The sequence below is a fragment of the Akanthomyces muscarius genome (assembly GCF_028009165.1).
Source record: "Akanthomyces muscarius strain Ve6 chromosome Unknown contig_18, whole genome shotgun sequence".
NCBI lineage: Eukaryota > Fungi > Ascomycota > Sordariomycetes > Hypocreales > Cordycipitaceae > Akanthomyces > Akanthomyces muscarius.
In genome coordinates this window covers 1,996,993-2,010,708 of record NW_026611618.1, presented here as the reverse complement: position 1 = coordinate 2,010,708, position 13,716 = coordinate 1,996,993, and the positions used below count along the sequence as shown (strand labels likewise).

General features: G+C 57.7%; 6 protein-coding genes across 6 annotated transcripts; 3 read left to right on the top strand and 3 right to left on the bottom strand.

Moving 5' to 3' along the window:
* Positions 1-1,117: 1,117 nt before the first annotated feature.
* LMH87_009130 (uncharacterized protein) lies at positions 1,118-1,669 on the top strand (the record flags this gene model as incomplete). Its single annotated transcript, XM_056202411.1, has 1 exon — positions 1,118-1,669. One exon carries the CDS (start codon positions 1,118-1,120, stop codon positions 1,667-1,669), a length of 552 nt encoding a protein of 183 aa, XP_056056978.1.
* A 1,712-nt stretch (positions 1,670-3,381) lies between these two features.
* Positions 3,382-5,057, top strand: LMH87_009129 (uncharacterized protein; the record flags this gene model as incomplete). The annotated part of the gene is made up of 2 exons (XM_056202410.1): positions 3,382-3,487; positions 3,541-5,057. The coding sequence occupies 2 exons, from the start codon at positions 3,382-3,384 to the stop codon at positions 5,055-5,057; spliced, it is 1,623 nt and encodes a 540-aa protein (XP_056056977.1).
* A 320-nt stretch (positions 5,058-5,377) lies between these two features.
* LMH87_009128 (uncharacterized protein) lies at positions 5,378-5,578 on the bottom strand (the record flags this gene model as incomplete). The annotated part of the gene is made up of 1 exon (XM_056202409.1): positions 5,378-5,578. One exon carries the CDS (start codon positions 5,576-5,578, stop codon positions 5,378-5,380), a length of 201 nt encoding a protein of 66 aa, XP_056056976.1.
* A 27-nt stretch (positions 5,579-5,605) lies between these two features.
* On the bottom strand, positions 5,606-6,981 carry LMH87_009127 (uncharacterized protein; the record flags this gene model as incomplete). Its single annotated transcript, XM_056202408.1, has 3 exons — positions 5,606-5,674; positions 5,749-6,592; positions 6,662-6,981. The coding sequence occupies 3 exons, from the start codon at positions 6,979-6,981 to the stop codon at positions 5,606-5,608; spliced, it is 1,233 nt and encodes a 410-aa protein (XP_056056975.1).
* A 2,660-nt stretch (positions 6,982-9,641) lies between these two features.
* Positions 9,642-11,297, top strand: LMH87_009126 (uncharacterized protein; the record flags this gene model as incomplete). The annotated part of the gene is made up of 3 exons (XM_056202407.1): positions 9,642-9,843; positions 9,903-10,205; positions 10,285-11,297. The coding sequence occupies 3 exons, from the start codon at positions 9,642-9,644 to the stop codon at positions 11,295-11,297; spliced, it is 1,518 nt and encodes a 505-aa protein (XP_056056974.1).
* Positions 11,298-12,051: 754 nt separating this feature from the next.
* LMH87_009125 (uncharacterized protein) lies at positions 12,052-13,467 on the bottom strand (the record flags this gene model as incomplete). Its single annotated transcript, XM_056202406.1, has 2 exons — positions 12,052-13,372; positions 13,433-13,467. 2 exons carry the CDS (start codon positions 13,465-13,467, stop codon positions 12,052-12,054), a joined length of 1,356 nt encoding a protein of 451 aa, XP_056056973.1.
* Between the last annotated feature and the right edge of the window lie 249 nt (positions 13,468-13,716).

Here is a 13,716-nt window from a genome sequence, read left to right as displayed (position 1 = left end):
TCTCGGCAACCTGCATAATTTCAGCTAGGGTCCAAAGAAGGGCGGCATCACGGTTGAGTCGCTTTCCAGGTGACCGACAATTACTTCTGCCCTACAGCTAAGGCGGGGATAATTATAGAACCTGCGGGCAATGACGATGATTTAACCCCCCCGGAGAGATGCAATACGAGTTTTCGGCCCGCCGATCGCGGTGATCTATTCTTGGGCAGCCAGGGGTCTAAGTAGTTTAAGTTAGTTGGCTAGCATGGAATGCGCTTGACGCGAGAAACCGCGAACAGAGACGGTCGAACGCCGGAGAAATTATGGAAATGCCCCGAAACAGGGGAGTTCGTTTTCTCCGTGTCTAAGGAGAAAAATTATGGTTATTCTGCATAGCCATTCCAGCCGCGTGTCCGTGGGAGCTGAGAATGTGCGTGCATGAAATAGCGCGGCAGTCGAGGTTCCTCGTTGGAGGTTGGGAGGCCCCCCCAGGGAAGAAGGAGGGAAGAAGGGAGGGTACAGAGTGGCGGCGGTATGCCCGTGCGGCCCGGCACTTTCAGTCTACATGGCAGGGCTACTGGGCAACTTTGGCGGCAGGGTCAATCTAGGCAATAAGCTGTGCAACAGAGCAGGAAAGAAACAAGCTCGACGAGGACCCTGCGGCGCGGGTATCATGGACGATTCGCTGGGCCCTGGCCCTGCGGTGTGGGCTGGGCTAGTGCGCCCCAAATACGAAGTCGGTGCGACGTCATAAGCTTGGCCAAATGCTACCTTGCGGGCGGGATATCGCTGTACGGTTTGACAATGGAGTGTTTTTTTGCGCATGAACAAATGTCTCTGAGCTTTTTTCCCTTGGAGAGTGGGCTGCGCCACTCTTGACGATTGCTGCTCTTTTCGGGAGTCACGGCGCTTCGGAGGGAAACCCTGTCGGTTGGGCGTTGAGACAAAATGTATAAGAAGGGGGAGTCCGTGCAGCCTCTCTGTTGTTCTTTGGCACTTTACTCTTCACATACAAACAAGATATATAAAGACCGCTTTGCCCTCTTTTTAAACACTCTCTTCAGCAAGCAATTACATCCAACAAATCCATATACCCCCTACACACACCCAAACCCTCTCTACAGCGCGTCATCACACCATGTACGGCCTCACTGCTGCCCTCTTTGCCACCGCGGCGCTCGCGGCCCCCGCCAGCAGCCCCGACAACAACGCCTGCACGTCGCAGTCGACCAAGGTGACGGCGTTCCAGATCAAGGACTTTGACTTTCACGCCAGCTGGACCTTTTCCACGCCCGCGCACCAGAACTCGTGGGGCTACGTCAACTTCACGCTCGCCAACGCCGCCGTCGACTACGAGTACCAGTGCAGCGCCGCCTCCTCCTGGCTGTCCGACTTTTACTACGGCAACATTGACTACAACTGCACCGACCCCGCGACGGGCCAGCAGACGCAGCGCGGCACGTTTAGCTACTCGCGCCCCGCGACGACGCTCGCCATCAACCAGACGTGGGACTGCCCCGAGGGCAGCCGCTTCTGGGCCGAGGGCAGCGCCGTGCTGGACCTGCGCTGCGACGAGACGACGTACCAGAACCCCAACTGGACCATGGGGCAGATCTACTCGAACCGCGTCGTCACCTGCGACAAGCTGAGCCAGCCCGTGCCCATCACGAGCCTGCGCGCTGCGGCCTAAGCTGGGGCGCGCCTTTGTTCCTTCGATTTCATGGTACATACCATCGAGGCGGACATGTGCTGCTGCATTTTGGAATTTTCCAAGGTCGAAGCAAGGAAAAAAGTCAAAAAGACTGTATAATCAAGCGTTGTTTTTTTATTGTTATCTGACCGACCACGCCATTTTTGTGGCTGGTCTACGACTCTCCTTTACGACTCTGACGATACATCGGGACTATATATATAGACAGGCGTCAAACGCATTCAGCAAAGACAATGGGTTATTGTTTTCGCAAGGAAGAGGTTAATAGTGGGCGTCTGCTTGCATGGGCATGCAGCTAGTCATAATATCATTCGGATTACACTTAGACCTGAAAAGGTGCATCATGTGGTGAAATTGTGTGACGGGGGTGAGGCTGAGAGGCGAGTTCTGCATGGAAATGGTGACACTGACAAGTGGGCTTCAGACAGTGACAGGAAACGGCCCAGGCTTCTACATTGAGCATGTGGCGTCCTTGCCGAGAGGATCGCGCCCGGCCGGGGAGAATCACGCAACAAGGGCGACGTCTTGTGTTTTTGCGCCAATGCGCGGTAGCAGCGAAACGCAAAAGCCAAGCAACTGGGGGCGGGATGAAACTCGCCTCAGCTGTGGGAGCGGATACTCGCGGATGGAGCTGACGGGACAAGGATGATCCCAACTTATCAATTAACAATTACCCGAGTAGATGAAGAGCGTTTGCTGGTGAACGGCACGTGGTGGCTGGACGCAAAAAAATGAGGCTCGATGTGGTGGCGGCGCGCCGGCTGAGCTTTCCGAGCTGGCGTGCTGCAGCGGGATCCGAATAAGAGATGAGGACCGCTGATTTTGCCTGGAAATCCAAGAGCATCCACTAAACAGGCACTGCAAGCCACCAAGCCACCAAAGAGCGTCGCAGGTTCGCTCACCCATGAAGTACAAAATTAAACATTATTAAAAAAAACAGGCCCGAAACTCTGCGTCCAGGTACCCTCTCGAGGTGGAGCCCGCCCAGCGAAATTTTGCTGAGGCGGGCGCTGTGATTGGCCGTGCTGGGTCCAGCCACGATCGCGTCATCGTCCATGCTAGTAATGCGGCGTTGGCCCCTTGTAGAATATTGCCAGAAACAATAAAAAATGCAAGATGGAATTTTTTCGTCCGAATTCTCATGCCGGCATGCGGTACAGTTGTAGTTTTGTACAATATCACGGCGACTTTTAGGCTGATGTGGTTGATATATCGTAGTGACCAAGACGGCTGCCGGGTGTATATCAACGACTAGCTCGATGCAAACTTCTTCGTCTCAACTCCACCACAGCATCTTCACCTTCTAGAAGCCTGCTCGTGCGCCCATTATTCAACTGCAGGGTGCGATGGCACAATTCGCCAAGCGGATCCCAGGCCGTGGGGGCCCATTCTGCCCGTCAAGCCTGGAAACCTAAGCTTGCACGCCGCCAACGGCTGCCAAATGGTGCAATACCATTATGGATTCCTCCCAACGGAGCCGCCGACTCATGGCAGGCAAGTCCTGGAGAAAGCTGCAGATGGAGACCCAGACTTTTGTACCTATGGTGCAATCTCTTTTGATAAATACTCTGTAGCTCCCGCTCACCTCCCCCAGTGTCTTGAATCACTCTTCATAGCTATTCCCGGACTATTCTTCTCTTGCCTTCCTCCCTTCCTCCTCTCGTGGGGGTCTCCTTCGACTTGCGACGACCATGTCTGCCCACAAGGACGACACGCCGTCTGGCGCGCAGACGCCCCTCAAAGCGGCCAGCGACACTGAAGTTGGTGTCGTCGGCAACATTTCCGATGTCGAGAGCTGTGAGTTTTGCCTCCCTCACCCACCAAGACGATGCCTTCCTAACATCAACCAGCCCGCTACCAAATCGCCCGCGACAACAAGCGCCAGCTCGGCATCCCCTCGGCCTCGCTCCTCATCTTCAACCGCATCATCGGCACCGGCATCTTCGCCACGCCCGCCACCATCCTCTCGCTCTGCGGCTCCGTCGGCCTGACGCTTTTCATCTGGGTCGTCGGCATGCTCATCGCCGCCGCTGGCACCGCCGTCTACATGGAGTTTGGCACCGCCATGCCGCGCAACGGCGGCGAGAAGAACTACCTCGAGTTCGTCTACCGCCGCCCGCGCTTCCTCACCACCTGCGTCTACACCGGCTACGTCGTCCTGCTCGGCTGGGCCGCCGGCAACTCGGTCATCTTTGGCGAGTACATCCTGCACGCCGCCCGCGTCGAGGTCACGCGCTGGAACCAGCGCGGCATCGCCCTCGCCTGCCTCACCGCCGCCTTTCTCGTCCACGGCTGCGCGCTGAAATGGGGCGTGCGCCTGCAGAACACGCTCGGCGTCATCAAGATCCTCGTCATCGTCCTCATCATCGTCGCGCCGCTCGCCAACCTGAAAAAGGTCCGCGAGAACAACAGCTTCCACAATGCCTTTGAGGGCACCAACTCGAGCGCCTACGGCATCGTCACCGCCCTGTACAACGTCATCTGGAGCTACGTCGGGTACAGCAACGCAAACTACGCCCTCTCCGAGACCAAGAACCCGGCCCACACGCTCAAGCGCGCCGCGCCCCTCGCCATCGGCACCATCTCGATCCTCTACATGCTCGCCAACATTTCCTACTTTGCCGCCGTCTCCAAGCAGGAGATGCTCGAGTCCAAGCGCCTCGTCGCCGCTTCGCTCTTCCGCAACATGTACGGCGAGTCCGCCGAGCGCGCCCTCTCCGTCTTTGTCGCCCTCTCCGCCTTTGGCAACGTCCTCTCCGTCATCTTCTCCCAGGGCCGCCTGGTGCAGGAGCTCGGTCGCGAGGGCGTCCTGCCTTTTTCGCGCTTCTGGGCCAGCAACCGGCCCTTCAACGCGCCCCTCGCCGGCCTCTTTGAGCACTGGGCCATCACCACAATCACCATGCTTGCACCGCCATCGGGCGACGCCTACAACTTTGTCCTCAACCTCATCTCGTATCCCCTCGCCATCATCAACACCTTTGTCGGTGCCGGGCTCGTCTATCTCTACCGCAACAAGGAGAAGCGCAACTGGTACCCCCCATTCAAGGCCACGCTGCCCGTCGCCGCCTTTTTCTGCCTCAGCAACGTGTACCTGGTTGTGGCGCCGTTTGTGCCGCCTTCAGAGGGCCAGAATGTGTACGAGAACCTGCCGTACTGGATCCACTGCGTGGTGGGCTTTGGTGTCCTGGGCGCGGGTGGTGTGTACTGGCTGATTTGGACCAAGATTCTTCCCAAGATTGGTCGCTACGAGCTCATTCGGGAGACGTATGTGGATGATATCGATGGGTGGGAGCGCAGTCGATTTGTCACCAAGCCGCTAGGCACCACTAGGCACGCTGAGTCTACCGGGGCCGATGTTCATCATTAAAAATTGCATAGCGTTGTTTTACTATTTTTGATAGCAGAAATTATGATAATATAATATTCATCAGTATGGTATTACCATTCTCGTAAAAGTTAAAATATGTAAAGCTGTCTAGATCATGCTAGTTGGCGTGTTGCTGCACCGCTGGCAGTCATCCCGATAACCCAAAACCCAACGAAAAAGAGACCCAAATTTCCCGTAACCCATTGTCATCATCAAACAGTGAAAAAAAGACCCAGGTTTCCCAAAACTCTTCATCATCACAAAGTAGTCAAAAGACCAAGTATAGGCCAGAAACCTTTTCCCAAATGCAAGCTGTCCGACTACATCTCCTTCTTTCTCTGGCAGCTCGTCGCCTCGCGCAGGCGCTCGTCCTTGCGGCGGTTCACCTTCATGTTGTTGACCTTGTGCGTGTACTCGCCCTTTGGGTTGTTGGCGATGCGCCTGCACCAGCCGGTGCCGGTGCTGAGCAGCGACTTGACGAGCTGCTTGGACGCGCGCAGGCCGTCGCAGACAACGTCCATGCGGGACTGAAACGACGGGAAGGACTCCTAGGCCCCGTCCGCGCCGGACCAGTAGTCGACGGTCGGGATGCCCTGCTGGGCATCTTGGGCGAATTTCTGGCAAAGAGAGCACGTTTCTGTCAGCTTGCTGCGCTGGATCCGGCAAGGCACGGTGTGCGGGACCGACTTACAAGTAACCGCCAGCAAATCTCCTCGACAACGTAGTCGGAGAGCACGCGGCTCAGGACCTTCTTCTGCTGCCATGCGCGCGAGGGGATATTTTCCAACAGTGCTGCTTTCCTCGGATCGTCGGGCGGGAGACTCAGGGCCTCTTGCCACAGCCTCATGCTCTCCGCGCCCAGCGTCTTGGCCATCTCGCTGTAGTCTGACCAGTCCCAGACGGCCTCAAACATGTCGCGCACGTAGCGCAGCTTCTCGGCATCGGTGGCCGGAAACGTCCGGTCCGTGGCCGGCGTGGTGCAGTCCTCGGGCTTCCTCGAGTGCGCGCGCATCAGCTCCGCGTGGTTGGCGGCCGCCACCTCGGCGGACGGAATGTGCTGCTGGAACACGCCCGTGCCCTGCGCATTGACGAGCTCGATGAGCTCCTGCTGACGAGGCGTCATGTCGACCTTGCGGCTGCTTGACTGCTGCTTGATGATGCGCTTCCTGGGCTTGGAGACCCTGCCGCCAGCGGGACGCGGCGAGAGAGAGGAAGAGGGATATGACGAGGGCCGTCTGCGCCGGACTGGCGAGGCTGGCGACGGCGGTGCTGCTGCTGCAGCGGGCACGGGGACCTGGGGGGTGATGACTGGCAGGCCGCTAAATTGAGAGTTGAACTGAGGCACAATGACGCTGTTGAGGGTAGCAGGGTGGCTGTAGGAGTGGCTTGCAGGAGCTTGGCCTGGTATATATTCTTGTTTGCAGACGCGCTGTTGCTGTGGCTGATGTGTAGGAGGAGGTGTGATTTGGCCCGGGAAGATGGGCTCAAGCGTTTGCTGCTGCTGTTGTTGTTGTTGAAAAGAAAAGAACTGGTGACTGATGCAAAGAGTGTCAGCCGTTATTCAATTCCTCCGCAGAATTCACTTTACTGCTTTCTCAACTTACCTCTGAAGATGGCCTGGCATGTGGACTTGGTCCTGTGCGGAACCGGCGCTGCCATGGCCGCTTGACTGGCCCGTCCAGGACCAGCTGCGTGCGCCAAAGTCGTCGGGCTCATTCTTGAAATCCTGCCCCGTCTCGAGAATGTCCGAAAAGTCCATGGGAGAGGCAAACTCCTCATTGGAACCGTAAAGATCGGGCGCGACGTAGTCGCTGTCAGTCAAGTCGGAGGGGAACCTTTCCTCATGGCTGCAGGCCGCGCCCATGGCATCGTAAAAGTCATGCGAGTAAAGGCCGCCCGGAAAACCTGCGTCCTCAGTCATCATCGGCGAATTGCACACACAGCCCCAAAGTAAATAAGTTGAGGCCAGGAAAAGGAGGTGAAAGTGCAGAGGCGGAATTCACCCAACTTTGAAGGGTGTGTTGCTGATGTTATGCTAACGCGTGCTTTATTCCGAAGAGCAGGAGCAGGACAGGAGCCACAGAGCCGACAGTAACTGAGAGGAGAGAGGAGAGAAGAGGTGAAGAATGAGTGAACGAAATATATAGTCAGACGGATTAACTAATTTTCACGGTATTATGAGTGAATAGTGAGGAAAAGCACGGGGGTTATGAATCTGGGTGATTTGGGTGGCTAGCGGGCGTGTTTATGGCTTCTCACCTGGCGCTCAGATGGAGGATGCAAACACCGGCCTGCATAGTGGGGTTCTTTGTCGAGGTGCGGCTTGCCATGTTAGTGTCGGTATGCGAGAGGTGAGGATGGCGTGTGAATTGGCAAAGTTTCTTTGATGCGAGTGCGCGTAGGTGTAGGGACGGGCTGGAAGTGAAGGTTGGCGGGGTGGCTGGCCGTGAGGGCACGCAGTTTGAACTGTATGAATGGGAAAATGTGCTGGAAATAGCAAACGACAGGCCAGGAGTATGCATTCAGTGTATTGGGCTACTATGAACGGCCTAGCTCTGCGCCTTACGCATGGCCATTCCATCATATCTACGCGAACCCATATCTGATGGAATTAGTGTTTTGCAGGCGATCGCATGCCATGCTGTGCAACGCAAGCTATCAGGATCATAATTCAGACTTTGCTTTCATTCGCAACTCTCCTACTACATTGGGCATGAATACATAGAACCATGCGGCTCAAGTCGCGTGGGTTGCAATGCAGTGGTAGCGTCGATCCCGGCATGCGACATGCATGTTGCGGTGGGCGCCTTTGTCGCAACAATGCCGAACATGACGGCACCGGCGGTAGGGCAGGCGAGTTGCCGATGGAATCAGCGATTGAAAAAGCAGTAAAGTATTCTCAGAGGCAAAAGGCCGTCATGAATGGAAAGCAGCGGCTAGGAGAGGCTCAGAACAACCCCGGATCGCCGCGGTGGATGCATAGGGAAGCGAGGTTGTGGACAGGGCGGCGCCAAGGCGTGGGGGAGATGCGACGGGTGAAGCTTGTATATATTGGGGGAGCCTAATGGAGATGGAGAGAAAAAGAGGCGCTTCTAGAACTGCAAAGAGGAACAATCTGGGACCAGCCCGGCTAATTATCAGGCAGTTGCAGCTATGCCCGTTCTCGTGTTTGGAACCAATGCGGGAGCGCGGTGTGGTGTCGGAACAAAGAGACAAAAAGCTGGAACCGGTGGCGTCGGGTCGGAACATGGGCTGGACTGGCTGGACAAAAGAGTCACTGGCGGCGGGTGGCTTGCGGCGGGCAGGGCTGGAGATTGGCATCTGGAAAAAAAAATGCTTGCTTTATGTACAGTGCTCAAGTATGTTCACAGTGCAGAATTGGGTGCAGCAGATGCATGTAGTTGGCAAACGAAAACGCTTGAAGCTGGCGCGCCAACTTCCAGACAGGCGGCATTGCGCCCGCGACTCGATCTAGAGAGTTGTCTCGTTGCTCTTCGAACCAGTGGCGAGATGGGCTAAATAAGCGTCGCTAATATAACGGCGGGGAAAAAAAAGCCCACTCGAACGGGGAAGCTTACTGCTGGTGGTGCCTAACCACGATTTGTAGTTGGAGCGGCAAATTCTGCCAGGTGGAGGAGCAAAACCTGCGGCTGACGGGTCAAAGCTGAAAAGCACAAGAAAAAAAACAATAACGAGCGGACGCTAGAGAAACGGTTGCGATTACAGCAAACGGATGCTTCTCCCGTGATATTGGCAGGATGGGGCCCGCGGAGGCAGTAACCGAGCAAGACAGTCAAAGGGAACCCTGGGGTGTTGCCACAAGGAACAGATGCCTTGTAGATTCAGTTCATGGACAATCTCAGTCCCCACAACTTCCACCGAGCGAGTGGAAGAACACAGTGCTACTGAGTATACCTAGGGCAGCCGCTCTGTCTTCCGGAAGTGTCGGCAGTGGTGATGTTCATTGTGGTTGCACTGAGACTCAACAGGTTGGCATCAACTGGCCGCACAGTACTCGCTCGGAACGGGGTGTGATACGCCTGGGGCGGAATCTAGCCGTTCGACCAGTTGGCTTGGCAATTTTCTTGTCCCGTTCTTTGCACTTGGCAGGGCCCTTTTTGGCTGGGAAGCTTGTTTTCTCGGCACTGAGCTTCGGAACTGAAAGCTGGGCGCGGGGCAAGCCACCACAAGAAATCATCAGCCCGCGGGGAATCCATAACTACCTACCCCCTACCGAAGCACCAAGTATCCGTATTTTAGAGGCGTGAGAGGGTGAAATCACCAAATGACAGCGCGACACAGCGGCCTTCCCAACTCACCCCAGGCACTGCTAGGGCGCCACCAGATCCACACCCACACCCACAAGCAGCCTCCAGCCTCCAGCCTCCAGCCCGAGTTGAAGCTAAACCCAACGAGCCATCAGCTCGAGCACCGACGTCGCAGAGCTAGTGAATAAAAAGAATGAGAGCTGCCATTCCCAATTCTCGCCTTCACTCTCCCGACTCCGAGCCTGTCTAGCCCATCACCACACCCGAGGAACGAGACTCTGGCACTCCTCACCGAACCCTCCCCCCTCCGTTCACCATGGGCGTCGCCGTCGCCAACGAAAAGACGAGCAGTGGCTCGCTCAACGACTCCTCCAACGACAATGCCGCCGTCCTCGAGGCCGCGCCGGCCGTCCACGAGGTGCCCGTCCCCGCGGGCACCACCGAGCGCCGCATCCTCACCAAGATTGACCTGCACGTCGTGCCCTTTCTCTGCATCATGTACCTCTTGGCCTTTTTAGGTACATTCATACTCCCACTGCACGGCATACTGCAGCACCTGCTGACTTGCGCTACCCAGATCGCGTCAACATTGCCAATGCCAAAGTCTTTGACCTCGCCAAGGACCTCAACCTCGAAGAGCCCGGCAACCCCGACAGCACAAAGTACAACACGGCCCTCGTCATCTTCTTTGTCCCGTACTGCCTCTTTGAGATTCCCTCCAACATTCTGCTCAAGAAATTCAAGCCCCACGTCTGGCTGTCCATCAACATGCTGCTCTTTGGCTTCACCACCATCATGCAGGGCCTTGTCACAAACTACAGCGGCCTGCTGGCCACGCGCTTCTTTCTCGGCGTTTTCGAGACGGGCATGTTTCCCGGAGGTAAATTATAAACCCCCGCCCCCTCCAACGTGACTCCAAATATGCGCAATTCGAATCCATACTGACTTGATGTGCTTAGCCTTCTACCTCATCGGCATGTGGTACAAGCGCTCCGAGGCCCAGAAGCGCTACTCCTTCTTCTTCAACAGCACCACCCTCGCCGGCGCCTTTGGCGGCCTCCTCGCCGCCGCCATCGGCAACATGGACGGCCTGCGCGGCTACAAGGGCTGGCGCTGGATCTTCATCATCGAGGGCGCCATCACCGTCTTTGTCAGCTTCTTCATCTACTTTCTCCTCCCCGACTTCCCCGAGGACGTCAAGTGGCTGTCCGAGGACGAGCGCCGCTACGTCCAGGCCCGCCTCGCCGCCGACCAGGGCAGTCACGCCATCGAGCGGCCCATCAAGCTCCGCGACGTCCTCAACGTCCTCAAGGACCCGAAGGTCATCGCCGGCGGCTTCGCCTACTTTGGCATCATCGTCCCCGCCTACGGCTACGCCTACTTTGCGCCCGGCATCCTGCAGACGTTCCACTACGGCAAGATTGAGACGCAGCTGCGCAGCGTCCCGCCCTGGGCCGTCGCCTTTGCCTTTTCCATGGCCATTGCCTACGTCTCGGACCGCATCCGCCACCGCCTGACCTTTGCCATTGTCGCCATCTCCGTCGCCATCGCCGGCTTCGCGATCCTCCTCGCCGTCCACAACCACACCGACGTGCAGTACGCCGCGCTCTTCCTCATCGCGAGCGGCGCTTACACGGCCATGCCCATCATTGTCTGCTGGTTCAACATGAACCTCGGCGGCCACCACCGCCGCGCCATCGGCAGCGCCTGGCAGGTCGGCTTCGGCAACCTCGGCGGCATCATCGCCGTCTACGTCTTCCTCCAGCGCGACTCGCCCCGCTTCATCCCCGGCTACAGCGTGTGCCTCGCCTGGTTCGTCCTCTCGGCCACGGCCTGCGGCGTCTACGGCTACATGTGCTGGAGCGCCAACAGGAAGCGCGACCGCCTGCCCCCTGATGCGGCCGCGGCGCTGACGCAGGAGGAGAGGGACGACCTTGGCGACAACGCGCCCGACTATCGCTATCTGCTGTAGCTGGGCGTGTGGGCTTTGGATACGTGGATACGAAGGATGATTTACGGATATTTCTTCTTGAATACCTTTTAATTAGCGTCTGCTCTCCGCGTGGCGCCGTGTCTATACTAAAATAAGTTCGGCCATTTGTTGTTTCTATATACCCGACTTTGAAGCTAGCAAATTTCAAGATGCGTCTCGTCGTTTGAAGCTACATGCACCGTGTCCTGGCCCAACTAAGACAAGCCCGGCCTCGGTCTTGCGGAAGAGGAAAGGCGGCCTGTGCAAGCAGAATACCGCGTCCCGTCAACTGCGGCCCCGTCTGAGCCGGTGGAGCAGTGACGGGCGCCCTGTAAGCCAAGTCGCGATGCTCCGCCAAAGACCCGTTTGCACTCCGGTGCCGGTGCCGACTTGACTGTTGGCGACTTCGGAGCTGAACATGTGCATGTTGTGCAGCCAGATTACATTCCTGATGCTGTGAGCGTTATGCAACGGAATTCACAAACCTGTGGGGCTTTTACTTTATTCATGCGTCGTACAACAAATTTGTTCCGATGAGCGTTGCCCGTAAAGCACAAGCGCCTAGCGCGGCCTGTTGGCTCAGCTGCTCAGATGCTCGCGATGCCGACTTTGATCTGTAATGGAAACAAAGGGAACGTAAAGCTCATCTGTAATAGGCTTTTCAGATTATCAAACTAACAGTTTGAGAGAAGAGAAATATCTGAAAAAGTGTCCTGTTGTGCCCTTACCTACCCAGACTTACACACGCAGGCCCCTACTGGCCATCCGCATCCAAGACCACCTTGCCCTCGCCGTCAACATCCGGATTTTGTCCCTCCCTCATCTGCGCACACCTCGTCCTCCAATACCCCAAGTCCAAACCTCCACCCAGCATCCCCGCCTCTACCGCAGCCTCGCTCAGCACCTCCAGCGTCGCCAGGCACGTCTGCTCCGGGTCCCGACTCCTGCTCCCCATCCCCGCATCCCACAACCTCCCGAGCGCGTGCTTGTACTCTTCCACGCCCAGCAGGCCAACCCGTCCAATCGCCAGCACCACACTCGCCCAGGCCCTCACAAACCTGCTCGAAAACGACGCCTGCGCGTGCCGAAACTCGACCGTCGTCGTTGTCGTGTTGTCCTCACCACCGTCGACCGCGGCCAGCTTGTGCTTGCACAGCACCGGCGCCACCGTCAGGAGGTCCGCGCTGTGGTGCTCCAGGATCTGCTGCAGGTCGTCAAAGGTCTCGGCGCGCCAGATGCAGCTCAGCACGCGGCCCTCGACGGCGGCAAACTGTCGAGGGAGGTGCGCGCGGGCCGCCGCCGATAAGGCCGGCATGCGCGGTACGACAAGGTCGCGCCGCGTGGAGAGCGCCGCGGCGCTGAGGAACGGCCGGCCGAGGTCCTTGCGGGAGGGGTCGCAGAGGGGCGACAGCAGCGTCTGGTCGAGGAGCAGCGCGAGCGTCAGGATGCGCTGCGCGAAGAAGAGCGTGCCGCCGGACACGGGGGACAGGTGCACGTGCAGGCCGCACCGCCGTGTGGAGATGTGCGGCGCCGAGTCGTAGGTGCCGTGGAGGGCCGTGAGCGCCGTGTCCAGATCGGGAAGGGTGGCGCCGGCCATGTCCACCTCCGAGAGGATCGGCGTGTTGAGCTCGCACGCGATCCAGGTCTTGTACCGGGCGTCGTCGGTGAGGTTGTACTCGCCCTTTACGAGCCAGTACCGGTACAGGCCCGCGCGGCCGTTGTCGCCGCGGCGGCGGCGGCTGTTGTGGAAGCGGGTCGGGTCGCCGAGGAGGCGGTAGACGCTGCCGAGGACGAGTGATCTGGAGGGCGCGGCCTCGCGGAGCGGGTTGCGCACGCACCGCAGCGGCGTCGTCTTCATCTGGTAGCAGGCCGGCAGGCCGGCGTCGTGCAGCGCGACGGCGAGTCGGTGGAAGCAGGCGTCCTTGGACAGGCTCACGTGGTTCCAGTGATCGAGGTCGGGGAGGTGCTCGTCCTCCCACTCGACGTTGCGTGGGGCCACGAACTCGATTTCGATGCCAATCTGGAGCTGGCTGTCGGCGGTCAGCGGCGACATTTGCCTGTTGTTTCTTTCGTGACTTGTAGTCTTGTTAGTAACGTCGGGGGGGGGGGGGGGGGGGGGGGGGAGGATTTCTCACATCAGAGGTAAAAAGGCCCAGAGATCCTCCGGCATATATATACAGCTTCCATTGTGTAGCGATGACGAGGAGAGTGTTTCCAACTTTGTTATTGTCGTTGCGGCCTAAAGAAAAGCGTGGATGCTGTGTAACATTGTCGATGCTGTGATCGTATACTGTGCAAGTCGGCCGGGATGCCGCATGTTTGCTCAATTATGGATGCCATATTGCACACAAGAGTTACGGAATAGTCGGCTGCCTAAAGATTGCCCCTAAAAGAAACATAGTCACCGAAAGCGCGAAAA